Source organism: Pyrenophora tritici-repentis, chromosome 5 (genome assembly GCF_003171515.1).
Source record: "Pyrenophora tritici-repentis strain M4 chromosome 5, whole genome shotgun sequence".
Taxonomy (NCBI): Eukaryota; Fungi; Ascomycota; class Dothideomycetes; order Pleosporales; family Pleosporaceae; genus Pyrenophora; species Pyrenophora tritici-repentis.
In genome coordinates, this window is record NC_089394.1 from 2,036,537 (window position 1) to 2,052,279 (window position 15,743).

Consider the following 15,743-nt stretch of genomic DNA (forward strand, 5'->3'; position numbering starts at 1 on the left):
TTACTGGTAGTTGCCAGCGATGTAACCAGTGCGGCCAGCCTGGTCGGTCAACTTGCCGTCCTTGAGTGAGATCTTGAGTGTGCCATCAAGCTGACGCCTCTCCAAGCTACGCTTGGTAGCAGTTTTGGTGGCATTGACAGTAGTGATGGCGAAGGTACTGGGCGCAGAAGAGGCGCACTGAGACCCGGAGGAGGCCTGTGGGATGGCAGTAACAGCGGCAGCAAGGCCGAGGACGACGAAGGACTTCATTTTAAGAAGCTTGGTCGAGGTGATCCGGACGGTATTAATGTATAGAGCGTACTTGACAGCGAGAGTGAAGTAACGACGCGGAGTAGACTGATGAACGAGGTATCAGCCACTTGATATATGATCGAAGAGTGTTGACGATGCGAGTAACCACGACAACGAAAGTGTGAGATAATGATGGCAGAATTGACGGGAGAATGAGACAGCTATATACCAACGCCCTGAGTCCTATGTCTAGTTCGTTCAAGCTACCTCATCGAGCACTGACACTGCAGATCGGACATGGAGAAAAGCCTCAACGCTCGAGCCAAGCCCATGGATCTACTCCGCGTGTTAAAGCAGCTCTACAACCGTTTAGCGTTGACGCTTCTGACTGCAGGAAAAGATGGCTGGAGAGTGCTCACTCGTGCCGCAACATGAACGCGGCCGAGCCATGCGGCTTGTAATTGGGCAACCGGTTCATCCGACCCCTCCTTTAGTTCCCCACATGCTTGGGAATTCGCGTGAACAAAGACCTTCCCGCCTCTTGTCTAAAATTGTCTCGTTCCCAGCCCTCTGTTCCGCACGCAGCTGTTGCAATTGCGTAAACAGTGGGAAAGTAGTGTCTCCAACCTCTTCAATTGGTATCCTAGTCGCCGTCATCATAGCCATCATTAGCCTCGATGGATGCTTTCTAATGGCAAATGCGGCATGTTGAGCTCTTTCCGCTGCATGCAACATCCAAGACAGAGTTGCTGAACCGAAACTCGGTATCAGCGGGAAGAGAAGATCGCTCCCGGCTTATCCTAGCGTCTCACTTGGGGCAATATGTGTGCGTTCCTTCAACCATTCTCGGCGAGTGTGGCGTGGTCCTTCTTGAAGACTTCTGTGGGCCTCATTCGTCGACACGCAATTCGACTGCAGGGTGGTCTATGGTGAGGAAGTAGCTCGCTGAATTTGACTATTGAGAGGCAAAGCGCTAGGATGTGGGTTGATGGGATTGGTCTTGAGGCCACAAATGCGCGAGTGATGTCAAAGATCCGATCCCAATTCGGCACGACGCTTACGTGCACTAGTGTAAAACTTGTGGGGTACATGTGGCTTTCGCCTTCTACAGTCGACTTCAGCCGCCCGACTCAGCGTCCCTCAGTGGAACCATTGCTTGGGAACGCTTAGGACGGCTTGGGGCCGCTGGCATGCTGGCTATGTGGTTGCATATCGATATTGTGCCGCTTGCAGCACAGCACATTTGCCCCGCGGCAGACCCTAGCACTCCCTGGCCGCATTGTTGAGTAAGACGTGTCGAATTTGTATGAAAACGGTGTCATAGAAACATGGTAATTTGAAACATCAGAGAATGCCTGGCCCAGAAGGTTGTGTGTATGCAAACGTGTTGTTGATGGCTTTTACGACGTGCGATGCGCATGCCAGAGATATGACTGACGTCATTATAGATTCACTCTTCGAGACGGGTATTTTATGCCGCGACATCTTTGGCGCTAGACTGCTGCATTGACTGGACAACGAATCGTCAATAGTCATTCCTATTGTAGCCGTTCGAGCGGTCAGTGTGACTGGGAGGCTCCGAAGATGTGACGAAATCCGATCATCATCTGACCCCGCAAAGCTCATGCCCTTTACCGGCACGCATATGTAGGATGAGCATGGCAACAGGCGCATCAGTGAACCGTGCCAGTGTTGGTGAGGTTATTCGGCCTAGGCGATCACGATGCCGCGATAGACCCTTTGGTTGATCCGCGGAATAGTGACACGCCAGCCGATGATTTAGTCGGTCCAGGGACTCTGTTATCATCTTCGCTCTACATTAGGCTGGTACCAAAACAAAGCAGAGCCGCCCGGTCAACATCGGACGACGTTTGCTCCGCGCACCCTGTGTGGAATGTCAGGAAACTGCGCTACGCAATGCGTACCTCGGTTTGAGACATCCGAGATGAGCGACGTATTCTGGAGATGCATCCAAGTTGAACGACGTAGAAAGCCACTGCGCATCGCTCAGGCAACGCGCAGACTCCAATGCTGCTCATGTCAGGCCTGTACACTGGTCAGAGGTATTCAGTGACAGACACGGGTATGCGGCAAGAAATGCACCGCCCGATTGAGCGCCAATGCTACACCAGATGAAAACATTTGTGTCTATTAAAATATTCTTTTCATCTTTCAGATATAGCAAGCAATCATGGTGGATCAATATGGTAGAATCCTTGACTTCTGCAGTACCACTCCTCCCCCTTCTTCACAAGTCAGCCTTCCATTTACTTTCCCTCGCCAGCTCGTTTGACCCCTCCCGCTACATCGTTTGCGCCTTTCTCAATGCTCGTGGCCACATCAGAAACGCCCCTAGCGACTGGCCGGCCAGCACTGCCCGTAGCGCCTTCGACCTAAGCAAACGGGTCTAAAGTCAGTAATGCCTCATATCCAGTCAGTGCAGCCTAAATTACCGCCTCACCAACGCCTCTTCCAAGTGCGCCAACAACACCTCCAAGGGTGTTGGTGACTCCTCCGACTGTATTTCCTACAGTGGATGTGACAAACTTCACGCCAGACGTGACGCCGCTTTCTTGCTGGCCAATAGGCATAATGTAGGTTGGTTTCTGGACCGTATTTCGAGTTGTTTGTATGCTTCGCGATGACAGGTGATGCTGGCCAGTACCATGAAAGCTTAATCTGTGATGGCTAACGTAATGTGAGCTCGGGGTACAGTCCGTCGCTCCTGGTGCATTTATGGCTCGGTGGTTGGGGTGACGTCATGGGGCTTTGCACGAGACGCGCGGTATGTCCGCAAAATCCTGTAAGAATTCACCTACGGCCCTGAATCCTGCACTGAGATTCCGAACTAGACTAGGATCCTGTCTGCTTATGAATGAGGCTGTTGCCCTGGAGGACATGTCGACACCGGCACCGCTAATACGGCAAGGTACCCCAAGTCCGCCGGAGCATCCATCGGAGGAGCATCCACAAGAACCTCATTGGAAATCACTGCATCCTCACGGGATTTGCCCAACCATCAAAAGGTCCCTACCTCTTTGTTACGGAGGTCTTTCGCCCGATTCCATGCCAACCGCCGGAAGTCTCCTGTACTACCCAGCCTCTCTACCTATGCTTGGCTAATTAAGTGCACACCGATATCCTGGCTTCATGGCCTATGAGATTTTAATCCTCTTTCGCATGTCTCGAGTGTCGTTGTTACACAGCCTCATTCCGTGGTAAGTGCTTATGGGCGAAACAACGTCGTCGGGTTAGCTTCTTTTTGCCGAGCCTTTGTGGTCTCAAGAACCTAGGTACATGCCGCGAAATGCCAGCTCACTCGCTCGATTTTATGTAATTGGTTGAAGATCGCAGGGAATTTCAACGCGCGCTCGGAGTAAGGCGAACCCTTTAATGAAGATGTGGGATATGTCTGATCCCAAGGCAAAACATTTACGGCCGTACTAGAACACTACTCAGACATACCATCTTCAATTATACGCCTATGATCAACTCTACACGCACTATCACAACCCTAGCGGCACGCACCATCAACACCAAATATACAGGGCAACAGGAGCTCAGCAATCGCGGTCAATGTTTGGACTAAAATGATAGATGTGGGCCAGCTTTGATGCTTGTGGTCGGTACTCTTTCATGTGTAGTTGAAACTGGGTGCGTATACCTAGGTAATATAGTATCATAATATGCAGCTAAAGCTGCAATAAGGCAGTCAAATCGTGTTTTGGTACTGATACGAGTGTAAGTGTTTTGCCTATCTTAAAGCAAGACAATCACGAGCGATCTTCTCATCTCTGCCTCGGGCAATGTGTTCTCTTTTCGCAAACTCCCATAACCTATTCCAAACTTGTCTATCTCTTCGACCACACTACGGTTGCCGAAGCATACACTTGCTTAGCAAACTACCCCAGAGCGCAGAAGATCTGCCTGTAGCTTGTTTCAACTTCTTGAATTTTGAGTCCTCCGAGACGTCCTGGAAAGGAGAGACAATAGCTTCTCTCTTCTCACACTCAACGCATACCGAAGGCCAACCATGTGCGCGGACGATCCTTTACCTCCACGTTACCTGCGCTTCGACCATGTCCTCTCTTCTTTCAACCCTTCAATTCTCACATACGATTGTTGCAGCGCGCTACCGCAACAGGCCAGTTGACTATGAGACGTTGGTCGCAAGTACACTCAAGATATCTGGTCACGGTGTTCTACTGGAACGGCAGCTGGTATCGCGATGACAACGGCGCATATGCACGATCGGGAAGAGATGGAGTGGAAGGACAGGTCATGGGGGTTACTGGAGAACAAGGGCGAGCTTAAGACAGACTGGGTGACCACGTCGCCTCGGGCACATGTGCGGTCGCAACTCTACATTATCGCAACCCAGAAAGGCAAAATACCCTTGAGGGTCGGTAATGCTGTTTTGGGCGGAGCAGGCATGGGTTCGGCTGCTGGTGTACATGTTTGCGTCATATGCGACGGGAAGGCTCCCTCGAGTAAGAACATAAGAAAGGGATGTATATCCGATGGCACCACGAGTGTGGTCGAGCCGTTGATGTTTTCAGGGGCTCAATGCTGGCCTATACTTTCTGTCTGTATTACGGGAAACATCTTTGACCCATGAAACCACCAGACTTTGACTGCTTACTGGGCAAGCAGCAATACATTGGAAGTTTGTTAGAGCAGCAGCGAGTTATGGCAATACCTGAGAATTACGACAGACGTGCTTCGTCATCTCCACGTACCTCCCTCCACGTAAGCTCGCAGCTCCTGATTTCCGGCAAGTGTCAATGAAGTCCTTGACGGGAATTGCATCCTGATTAGGCCTGAGGAGCCTCAGCTCGATGCAACATTCATCCTTGTTTCGACACGGGCATCGCGATGGGGTAAAGAAACAAAACAGGTCCGTGTTGTGGAGATGATATCATAGCTTCTTCGAGTTCCTCGCGATCGATTCTAGCTCCTGTGTCCTGCGTAAGATGAGACATGACATGAGGGTTGAAAAAGAAAGAAGATTAAAGGCACATGTCAAATTGGGACACCGTTACGCTAGCAGGTACGGGTTCCAGACTCGTGCGAACCATTCTTTTCGAACCAATCGAGACTCTCATCCGATGGAGAATGATATGCTGCTTTTTTGAGTGTACCTTGACGGATCGGGATACGTATTGAATGCGCAATGCGTGGTGAAAGCGGTGATAGCTGCGTGCCTAGGCTTCCGGACAACCACCTGGACTTGTGCGGGTGCTACAAAAAGTATACTATGTCCACCACTCAAATTTCTAGACTTTAGATGAACAGCATAATGTGACAACGGATTACCCCACCATCCGATGACCTCACGAGGACTCACGAGGACAAGCTGAGCTGTCTGGCCAGCGGCCTTGGTGCGGACGATTTAATATACAAACGCACAGACCGTCGGCATTTGGTCTGATCTGGTTCGTTGCAGAACGACAGCCGAAGAACTAGTGAATGATCAGATCAATAGACAAAGACGGTCTCGACTGACTCTTACAAAGACGGCCAGTGCGACTCTCTGAAACGGCGTTTGTCCGAGTCTCGCGCTCCGTTACATTGGAGCACGCGTTACTCAGGGTGTTCTTCTCGAAACGTCACCGGAACGGATCGTGATACCTGTTGAACATGGTCTAAGCTCCTGAAATTTCCACGCATCCACATGAACCAACGCGGGCTGTGGAGGTGCGCCTCTGCCGGCGGCCAGGTTGCGAAATGTACAAAGCATATCGTCAGCTGCTTCGCGAATTGTCAAACTATTGGACTACAGCTTTTAAGCGGCGGCCCCAGATTTGCAGACAGCCGGGAACAGTTACTGGACAGACTCGAGACGAACGCGCTGTGATCGGTCCAGGATCCGGGAAAAGACTGTGACACCAAGCCCTCCGTACTAGTTAGCGCTGGCGTTGCGCTCACGCAGCCCTGCACAACACCGAGGAAACCCACTTCTCGCGTTTCTGACACTCGCAGATCCCAACCACGAAAAAAAGCCCACACATGTACCGTCAGGCTACAGATTCTCGAAGCCGTCGGGTTCCGGCCTTCCGTGGCGTGCATGTCGTGTAAGACAAACGTCAACCATGGTGGGTGGGAGATACGCTGTCGTGTCCGTCGCACCATGCGTTTACGAGCCGATCTTCACCGTGAAGGCCAACACTCGAAGAGGTGGGTGTATGTATAGTAGATTGAAGCGTATTAGAGCGTATAGCACGTCCGAGTTTGCAATAGAAGCACGTGTGTACCTACGGAAGAAGACGCCCGCGGGGCAAATAGAAGGACCGTGTGTTTAATTCGGGCTGGAAGTTTTAATATGCAGGAAGTGCCAATTGCGGGGGACGCGTGAAAGCCCGGAGGTGCCTGCAACTGGGCGTGCAAGGATAGGCAAGGGTGGATGCACTTGGCCTGGCCTGGGGTTTATATGACAATTGCCCACCCTTAAGCGTCGCGAGATGTGGTTTTCGCGATTTACTTCCTGTATTGACAGTAGGTCGTCGTCGATATGCCTACCTATCCACTTCAACTCACGTGCCTGGGCGTCATCATGGGCACACCTCTTCTGGCTTCCATCTTCGTCATTCTCAGGGTATACACACGGCGGAAGCTGAACTTGCGCTTGAGCTGGGGTATGTTGCCCATACTACTGTTGGAGAATGTACAACTGACAGACTCTGATAGATGACTGGCTCATTATCCTTCCGTTACTTTTATCCATAGCTCTCATAGGGCCTTCATACAAACGTGAGTCTTCTTTCGAGTATCACACCCACCATGATCACTCTACTAACGCCACATAGATGTCAAAATGTGGCATGTCGGTGTACATATCTGGGAGGTGCCACCTAATGAGATTGAACCCAACTATGACGAATACTATGCAGTATGTATAGTCTCTGAGTAGTCCAGTTGAGATGCTAACAGTGCCCAGGTTGTCATGGCATTCAATCTCCTGAACATTCCTATATTACCTCTTGTCAAAGCTTCCATCATCCTTCTCCTCCTCCGAGCTGGTTCAGTCATTGAGTGGCTGAAGCGATTACTCTACGCCATTCTCATCTTTACTGTCGGGAGCGCCTTGATCCCATGGTGCCTCTACATCTTCATCTGCCCACCACTGACCGGTAACACCTGGAAACCGAGGACGTTTGGTGGACTGCACTGCATGGGTCGACACAAGATGGGCGAAATGTTGATTTGGGTTACCTGCGCAAACTTGTTCACCGACCTCTTGATCCTTCCCATTCCCTTCATCATCGTCCGGAGAATGATGAGCGCTCGTCTGCGATCTCGATTGGTGGTACTGGCAGTCTTCACTTGCAGTCTCGCGTAAGTAGCTTCAAGGAATCGCGGCATTTGAACCGGCTAACTCTTATACAGTGTTACTGCCATTGGTGGTGCCAAAATCTACCTATCATACCGGGACCGCCTCTTCACTCTCTTCAAGCCCGACTGGACCTACCCAATCGACTACTGCATCAATCACATCGAGAACAACGTGGCCATCATCGTGGCCAATATTCCCATCCTGCGCGGCCTCGTCACCCGGTGGATCTTCGACTTTCGAACCAAATCAACGCCCCTGGAGCGTGAGTCCCCTGAGGCTCAGGAAAACTGGAAAGAGTGGGATGCAAAGAGTGCCTCGGAAGCTAGCCGATATAAGAAGAGGGCGCGCGTGGTCCAGAAGCTATTCCCTTGCATACAAGATGACTTCTCGAGTAGCCTGGCCTCGCATGGAAAGGTCGACATCAAGCATGAATACCCTGCCCGGATTGCTACCCCGCAGAAACGATCGTACTTTCCCCGGTCGCGGAAAAACAGCTTGGACCGGTATGAGCAGGCCAATTCATGCGAGAAGGGCGACATGTTGGAGACGGTGCGCAGCGTGGGCAGTCTGGGATCTGCGCCGACGCTGGTGGAGGACAGGAACGCGGAAGTAAAGTGGAAGAGTATGGACTTGGAAAGTCCGCCGCTGAGCCCGAGGCGGTATTCAGGGACAACACTGAGCCCGATCACACCGTTGACGCCGCTCAGGTTACGGGGGATCGAGGATCTTGAAGATGAGGCGATATATCCATACCCACGGTTAAGATGATGCCGAAATAAAGTAGATAATGCTAAATGAAATTCTTATGACCCTTCAGAACTCTGTGCTTCTCTGGCTGCGACGGATGACTTGATCGTCTTCGTCATGTGCTACAGACTGATGTTGATCACTTCTATACTAATTCACGGGTTCCGCAAAGGGTATACCATAACGTGCCGTATCTAACACGACGTACTTTGATGACCTCGTATCCAGACGCGACCTCCATCGCCTTGTTGTCTACCCAACTACCGGTGTCAATCCCCATTGTCGGACCTGAACCAGCCAAGACGAACGCACTCGGACCAAGCAAAGGCACGCACGCAACGGGCACGCGCAGAAGGCATATGTCGGCAGTCCGTAATCTGGTACTTGGGCCATTTGTAAGCCCCTTCTGCTCCCCAGGCATCCGACCTGCAACTCATCGTAACTTCATACAGCCGCAGCAGCAACAACCCAAGTCCACAGACGTGGTATCCACCCGTCGCGGGGCCTCTTCCCAACCTCCAAGTTATCCTACATCCTACCGTCTCAACCAACTCAATCTCTTACATCCGCAGCAACAAAAGCCACTTTCCGTCGTCCTCCCCGCCCAACCACACCCACGCGGCGCTCAGGCCCGGCGGTCCCGCAGGGGTGCGGCCATGGATAGCGCGACTGGAGCAGGTATCCCCCCCGCTTGCAAGTATGCGAAACGATCTGGGGTGCAGTTTGCCCGCTTGGGCGCTACGCTGCCCACTGCACTTTAACCACGCGCAGCACCTGTTCCGACCCGTTCGCTGTCGCTGCTTTTCTTTGGCCGCCTGTTCGCGCAATGCAGGGGTGGTTACTGGTATTGGTGATCACGCTTCCTTTGCTTCAACTCGTGTGCTAGGTTTCGGCGCCAGAGGTTGCGAAAAGGAAGGTGAGTAGAGACAGACAAAAGTAGGCTTTTATGTGTAATAAAACGCGCGCGCAAGTCAGATCAGGTGTTCAATGCCATGACTTGTGGTGTTTTCCTCACTTGTACCACATACATAGCCTACTTGCTTTCTTTCAGTAGTTTGCGTCACCATCATCAAGCTGAAGCCGTACTTTCTCCACGTAACGCTCCAGTTCCAAGGATGGCGCTCGCACGATGCCATCGCTAGGCACCATAGCCCCAGGAGGTGTCCTTGTTCGCATGAACCTGTCTACGTAAGGTACGACCGAGAGGCTGCTATGGCAATCCCAGACAATGTGTGCTTAGCAAAATGACATAACGGAGGTTATGTGGATCGAGTGTTTCTGTTCCTCGTGTTCGCACGGCCGGCCGAGCTGCGCCATGAACTCGGTGCTGCGAATGGTGTAACGATAATAAGGCCGCAAGGAAGAAAAAGGAACTGGGAAGAGGCCAGCAGTGGAATCAATGTCTCGCCGTGCTTGTCTCGTGTCCGCCTTGCATTGTATCTCTCTGCCTTGACATGTGAAATGCAAGAAAGATTTACTTTTTTTTGGCCTTTGCCTGATAACCAAGGCCGAAACCTTCGATGCTCCAAGGAATTGCGAATTTCTTTGGCGACAGAGCTGGGAGTAAAGCAATACCAACCTACATGATCGGTAATGCCCGCTCTCTATCGGGCGAAGGATCACGGTAACATGGTCGAACGGCAACTTGTGCATGCAGAGAGATCTAAGCGAGGAGGGCCAGATAGAGACAGACAGGCAGGCCACGCGTGGATGCGCAACCGCCAATCTCCACGGTCCGCTCCATCAACGCACACGCCCACAAAGCCACCACACACGCATGCCGCCTTGACACACGCGATTATCTGGCCCAAGGGAGAGAAGCGGGGTGGCACAGGCGGCCATATCATTCGCTCATTGCAGTAATTCGTTCCGTGGAAACTCCGTTAGGCATACCTAAAAGAGGCTTAACACAGCCCAATTTTTCCAATTTATTATACGCAACGCTAGTCGTCCTCGGCTCATATGGATAATCTCTCAACAGAGCGAAGTGGCAAAGAGCCTGCCCAGCAGGTTTTTTTTCTCACGCCGGTACTTGGGAAGGATGTGAGTGGATTCCGAGCACGTCGTGTGATGTCAGTCGAGTGCTTGTGCATGTGTGCCTATATCGTGATAGGGGATGGGGAATTGCCGGGCATTGATCAAAGGAGCTTGATGAGCTTCCACCCCTTGCACCCAAGTGAGAATGGTCATGGGGCCTGTACACGTAGTTGTGATGTTTTTGTCTCTTTGACAGCTTCTCACAAAGACTGTCCAATGTTTCAACATGCTAAGGTCTCTATTACTGGTCTATACGACCGACCGACATGGTATGCGTCGGTCTTACCACAATTATCTGATTATCCTCCAATTATCATCTACTATCCCTCTCACGTCATCCATAGGTACACAAAGCCAAGCGATTGTCGTAAGTTTGTTCATTATTCAACCAAAGTCAAAGGTGGATATTCGCATAACAGACGCCACATCAGCGAAAAGAGAAACAAAAAACGCCATCAAGTTCCATATGCAAAATCCGATGGTGACAAGATACATAACTAGTAGTGCCCCACTCCAGTGGCGACAAGACTATCGTGGTGGGAAATAGGGGGTGTAGCAGTCATAACAGCCATGGCCGGCGACTCCGGTTCTAAATCTGTCGCGGAGATATTACCGCGCGTGCCTCTGGGATCGCGACATGCTGTATTTCTTCAAATGCCCATGTTTTATTGGTAAGGTATCCATGCATGAAAAATGGCTGGTGTGCTTCGTCATCTGACGAGGGGCGCAATCCCAGCTCCGAGGTGTGGAGAAACGACCAGAAAATAGAAAGAACGTGACGTATCTTGAGCGGTGTTCGGAAAACATGACGCGCAGCGCCGTCAGTGATGCTATATCGATATTAGGCCTAGTATTATGGCGGCGAACAAAGCCATAGTAGAAGTGCTGGATGGGGATGTGAGGCTCTGGGCGGCCGAGACTTGACCGCCACGGGCAAGCACTTGATCGTCATTACGGATGCAGCCTGTTTTGGCTGTAATTTCTGCAGGACAGACGACGCGTTTGAAGTTTGCGCTGTGTGACATTAGTCCATATGTCTATATAACTGGCATCGGAATATAGGGTACCTTGGGTATGATGCATCTTTGAACCAATCAAATCGGAACTGGCATCCAGCTCTCAGGTTCTCGGGTAGGTTTTCACAGTCGTCAAGGGAGCGGATACCTTCCATGTTTTGTCCGAAGACGGATTGGTCTACGCCATACTGCTTGGCGCATGCATTTGTTGATGTTGTGTTGCCACCAGGAATCTGAGAGACTCAGCTTTTGCAACCACATGGGCTTTGTGTTTTTAAGGGGGGAACTTACTGCAAGTGAGAAGCGGTTGGTAGCCGTCACATCGTAGGCGGTATTGGAGGCTTGGACAATCATGCTTTTCCCAATCAAAGGCTCACTCGTAAATGTCAACTGATAGCACGCGCAACACCAGGCATCCTCAATGCCGCCATGTGTGAGAGATGGTTCGATAAAGGCGCCAGCAAAGCCATAAGCCACGGTGTCGTTGATAGCCCATGGCTGTTGACCAGAGCATGAAAATGCAGTGCCTCCGTTACATCCGGTACCAGAAGCAGCATCGGTGGGCTTGTCATCGGCCGTACATGACTCGACAGGACTTGAAAAATCGGCCTTTCCGTTCCACCCGCACGAGGGCTTACAGCAATCCCAATACCGTGTTGTGATTGCTTCTCCAGTGTAGTTGAGAAACGCGGCTTGGGTGAGAAGGGCGAAGAGTTCCAGGGAAAGGGCGATGTTGCGAAGATGTTGCGACATCATCATAGTGTGGGGGGAGGGGGAGTTCTGGAGGTGGTATGTGTGGACAGGATTATAGCATGTTTCAATCACCGGAGAAAGTGATGTCGAGGTGCTACAAGTAGTATTTGAAGGATAGCAAGAAAGAGGGGTCCTCTTAGTCCGGCCACAAGGAGAAATTAAACTGCTTTTGATGCCACCAGGCCGAGAACATGAACCATAACGCTGTGCACCGTGCAGGGATCGGCGGAGCTTGGATACTGAAACGGGGTCCCCGAGTAGTGGCAGCTTAGAGGCCAGAGTGCCGCTGTCACACTTGCACGCGTCTTCGGAGCTAACGAGCAACCCGCCTCAACTTGCACCGTCTGACCGTTACCTGATAATTGAGCCCCCTGTACTCGGCGCGTGGTGGTGGTCAACTTCCCCCCCCCCCCCACAATTCCCAGCACAGCGTTGTCATCCCCGCAATTCGGCAATCGCGGAGCCTGCGCGCCCGGTATGCCTAAATGAAAACCGATAATACCGAGAATTACCGTGTCTGGGAGCGCACCGTTTTGCGAAACCCGAGCGGACGCGGAAAACTGGGGTTGCATGCACCACGTTGCTGTTGGTGACAGACGGTACGGTTTTGGCCTATGTCTCACCCTCCGCCTGACTTCCTGACTAATCTCGGCTATTGTCACTCCGCTAAACCAGCTACCTAAGCTCCGACTGCTGCGGCCATCTACTACCCTTCAAAGCAATAGTTGCGAAAGAGCCCCGAAGTTTACGAGCTTGGAGCACGTCGAGGCTAGAAAAAGGTTGATGCGGTCGAAACCCGATGCGCAAGCACCTACAACCCCAGCAGGTTCAGCTGCGTCGCGCCATTGCTTCTGCTGGACAGACGCCTAAAAATACATCCGATTGGCTGTGTTTCCAATTTACGTTTCCAATATTTTCCATCCGTGCCAGCTACGAGCACATCAAACGTAGCCCGGCTGAGTTAGTCGTCAGCTTCATACTGAGAATGATGCATAATAGCGCGTTTATCCTATACAACCTCTCGCTAATGCCGCTTACATGCGAAAGCGATTTCCTAGGTGCGATCGGACAAGGCCCGAAATGCTTGCTTGTGTGGAGTGCAGCCGTTCTATAAACAACGCCCATCATTCTGCCAAGCCTCTAGACAGCTCGACCGGCTGAATCATCACCCATCGCAAACACACACACACACACAACGGCTTCCCTCCTGCCCTGATCTTCAACTAATCCATAGCTTACTTGCCTCTATTGACCAGCCATATTATCCATCTCCCCCTCATTCTCCTCCCTTCATCACATCACATGCATACAACACACCGTACTTCACCGACATGCCTTTGTCTGCTCTGTCCAAGCTATATTGCCCAAACCATGGCCATAGTATCCCATCTAGTGGCCATTCTGCGCCTATACCACCCTTGTTTCTACTAATAGTCTACGGCCGACAAGCTCAAAATGCACAAACACATGACCACTTGTTCTTACTGTTTTGCTGCATCCATACTAGCAGAAGACATTGGGGTGGTTGTGGGTAAATCTTATTTCTTGGTAGAGTGGGGAGAGGAATGCATCCTGCAAGTATTGCCGTATGACAGCGGCTGGGATAAACAACAGGATAAAGTGTCATGCTAGTTCTGTCATTACTATTGATACATCGTTAACAAACGCAAATGTTCTTACTATGCCCCAGGATATGGTAGACCCCTATTCCCCTCAACGCCTTCAAATGGATGCAGAGTGTGTGTAATACCCCACACGTTACGACTTGGATTCATCCGCTACCAGTGCTTCGAGTCATTTTCTGACATCAGGCACTCATCTCATCAACTCACGCTCCGGGGTGTTCAGTCACTCCGCAGCATGCTCTCCACCAAATCTCCCAATGGCCCCCAGAAATCCTTGCTTCCACTGGCAAGACCGTGCTCATCAATAAACAGCACGTAATGCTTGAAGCTAGTATTGAGATGTGGTTCTAGGCCCAGCTCGATAATGACGGGGTAGTGGTGGCAATAGATGTGCGCGTAAACACGGTATAGTCGCTTGAACATGTTCCTGATGAGGGCCGCGAACGTCTTCGGAAAGGGAACGCCGATGCGCGAAGGAAACATGGCCTCATTGTCAACGTTAGACTGGACCCATGCCATCAGATGTTCGATGTATTCCGGTGCCGGCATCTTTGTGGGCTTCTTGTAGTTTTCCGAGTCTTGCCAGAGGTACTCAAACCTGAACCGTTAGAAACAGTCTGAAAGGAGTGAGCGTACATACTCATCCGTTGCCTTCATCTCTGGACAGCTCTGTGGCGAGCAGAACTCAGTAATGGAGCCGTAAAGCAGGTTAATCTGGTTGTAGAAGTCGACGACTGCCGTCGCGCGTCAGTCCCGCCTCTCTCCACACCCATCGGCGCTTTCATACCGTTTACAGCAAGCCATTCATCCTTATCCTCACCCTCGGGCAACTTGACGGCTTTCCTCAGGCTACCGCTACCAAGCGTGGCCTCGGCATACTGCTTGAGCTGCCAGCTGCTTGTGCCTCGGTTCCCTTTCGATGGTTTGAAGGGTGCGCGAGTCCGCGGGTTACTAAAAAAACGACAGTAAGCTTGTGCCCGTAAAGTACCCCTTGTTGCGGGGGATCTGTATATGTGCTCTTGTATCAGGACTGATGACGCTGCCCGTGTCTATTGACTTGCGACAATCCGGACCCGAGCCCAAAGCTGCATGATTATCCGTTTCTGCCAACCCAAGAGAAACGCCGCCACCAGGAAGGAGTTTGTATGAGTAGTTCGGTGTTGCTCGCGTCGGACTGTCTGGTGGGTCTGGTTGAGAGGAAGAGGCGAGGGTCATAGCCGGTGAGTCCAAGCCCGATCGTGGCATTCGCAAAGCCTCCCCAATTCTTTGCAGGGGACTCCGATATGCCTCGCCTGGCCTCACCAACCCCGGTTCCATGTCATTGCCCGCTATACCCCGCTCTTGAAAGTCTAGTTTGTCCATGTCCATCTTCAAGTTCATGCAGCTTTGGCTCTGGGCGAAAGTAAAAATGGGCCGGAGAGGCTCCGGTTTGGCAGGATACGAAGGATACAAACTAGTAGGCGAGGAGACGAACATTGTTGTGATGAAGTTGGACATGATTGCGACCGCGCTGGGTATATACAATCTGCCGCGTCGTGTACTATCTGGTGCGCATTCCAATGGTTAGCAGGGCAATAGTGAGGGGGGGTATGGAATGCGCGAACCTGCCGCCGAAAAGGCCAGAAAGCGACTGTTTGAGACGAGCGACAACAAATAAGAGGCCAAGAAGCAACACTGAAGAGTGCAGGAGTGTAGTCCACTGCTGTGTGTTGATGACGTTGATAGGTGCGGAAAGGACCGTGTTTAGACCCCGCAACAAAATAATCGGGCCACCGCTGCCCGCCGACTTCAACCACGCTAACACGTGATACTGCTAGCCTGATGGGCAACACATCCTGTCCGTATTGTTTTAGAGCCGACTTGACTTGATCATCTAACCAGAGAAAACTGGTTCAAACTTAATCTTGGCAATTATATCAAGCAAAATTTCGCATCAAAGGCACGAAATGGATGATATAGTCTTGTTTTGCATAGGTCTACTCTAGGTCTAAGGGTAATACT

The 15,743-nt window shown here is 51.4% G+C and overlaps 6 protein-coding genes across 6 annotated transcripts; 2 read left to right on the forward strand and 4 right to left on the reverse strand.

The window, feature by feature from the left end:
• Window positions 1-249, reverse strand: PtrM4_107620 (uncharacterized protein; the record flags this gene model as incomplete). The annotated part of the gene is made up of 1 exon (XM_001935989.2): window positions 1-249. One exon carries the CDS (start codon window positions 247-249, stop codon window positions 1-3), a length of 249 nt encoding a protein of 82 aa, XP_001936024.2.
• A 2,249-nt stretch (window positions 250-2,498) lies between these two features.
• PtrM4_107630 (Herpes-BLLF1 multi-domain protein) lies at window positions 2,499-2,822 on the reverse strand (the record flags this gene model as incomplete). Its single annotated transcript, XM_001935988.2, has 2 exons — window positions 2,499-2,624; window positions 2,685-2,822. The coding sequence occupies 2 exons, from the start codon at window positions 2,820-2,822 to the stop codon at window positions 2,499-2,501; spliced, it is 264 nt and encodes an 87-aa protein (XP_001936023.2).
• An 893-nt stretch (window positions 2,823-3,715) lies between these two features.
• PtrM4_107640 (uncharacterized protein) lies at window positions 3,716-3,820 on the forward strand (the record flags this gene model as incomplete). The annotated part of the gene is made up of 1 exon (XM_066107766.1): window positions 3,716-3,820. One exon carries the CDS (start codon window positions 3,716-3,718, stop codon window positions 3,818-3,820), a length of 105 nt encoding a protein of 34 aa, XP_065962215.1.
• A 2,964-nt stretch (window positions 3,821-6,784) lies between these two features.
• Window positions 6,785-8,295, forward strand: PtrM4_107650 (uncharacterized protein; the record flags this gene model as incomplete). Its single annotated transcript, XM_001935987.2, has 6 exons — window positions 6,785-6,866; window positions 6,919-6,981; window positions 7,038-7,120; window positions 7,169-7,566; window positions 7,618-8,113; window positions 8,164-8,295. 6 exons carry the CDS (start codon window positions 6,785-6,787, stop codon window positions 8,293-8,295), a joined length of 1,254 nt encoding a protein of 417 aa, XP_001936022.2.
• A 2,883-nt stretch (window positions 8,296-11,178) lies between these two features.
• PtrM4_107660 (Glyco-hydro-45 domain containing protein) lies at window positions 11,179-12,123 on the reverse strand (the record flags this gene model as incomplete). The annotated part of the gene is made up of 3 exons (XM_001935986.2): window positions 11,179-11,362; window positions 11,416-11,597; window positions 11,656-12,123. The coding sequence occupies 3 exons, from the start codon at window positions 12,121-12,123 to the stop codon at window positions 11,179-11,181; spliced, it is 834 nt and encodes a 277-aa protein (XP_001936021.2).
• A 1,838-nt stretch (window positions 12,124-13,961) lies between these two features.
• On the reverse strand, window positions 13,962-15,239 carry PtrM4_107670 (uncharacterized protein; the record flags this gene model as incomplete). The annotated part of the gene is made up of 4 exons (XM_001935985.2): window positions 13,962-14,340; window positions 14,383-14,476; window positions 14,530-14,693; window positions 15,217-15,239. The coding sequence occupies 4 exons, from the start codon at window positions 15,237-15,239 to the stop codon at window positions 13,962-13,964; spliced, it is 660 nt and encodes a 219-aa protein (XP_001936020.1).
• Between the last annotated feature and the right edge of the window lie 504 nt (window positions 15,240-15,743).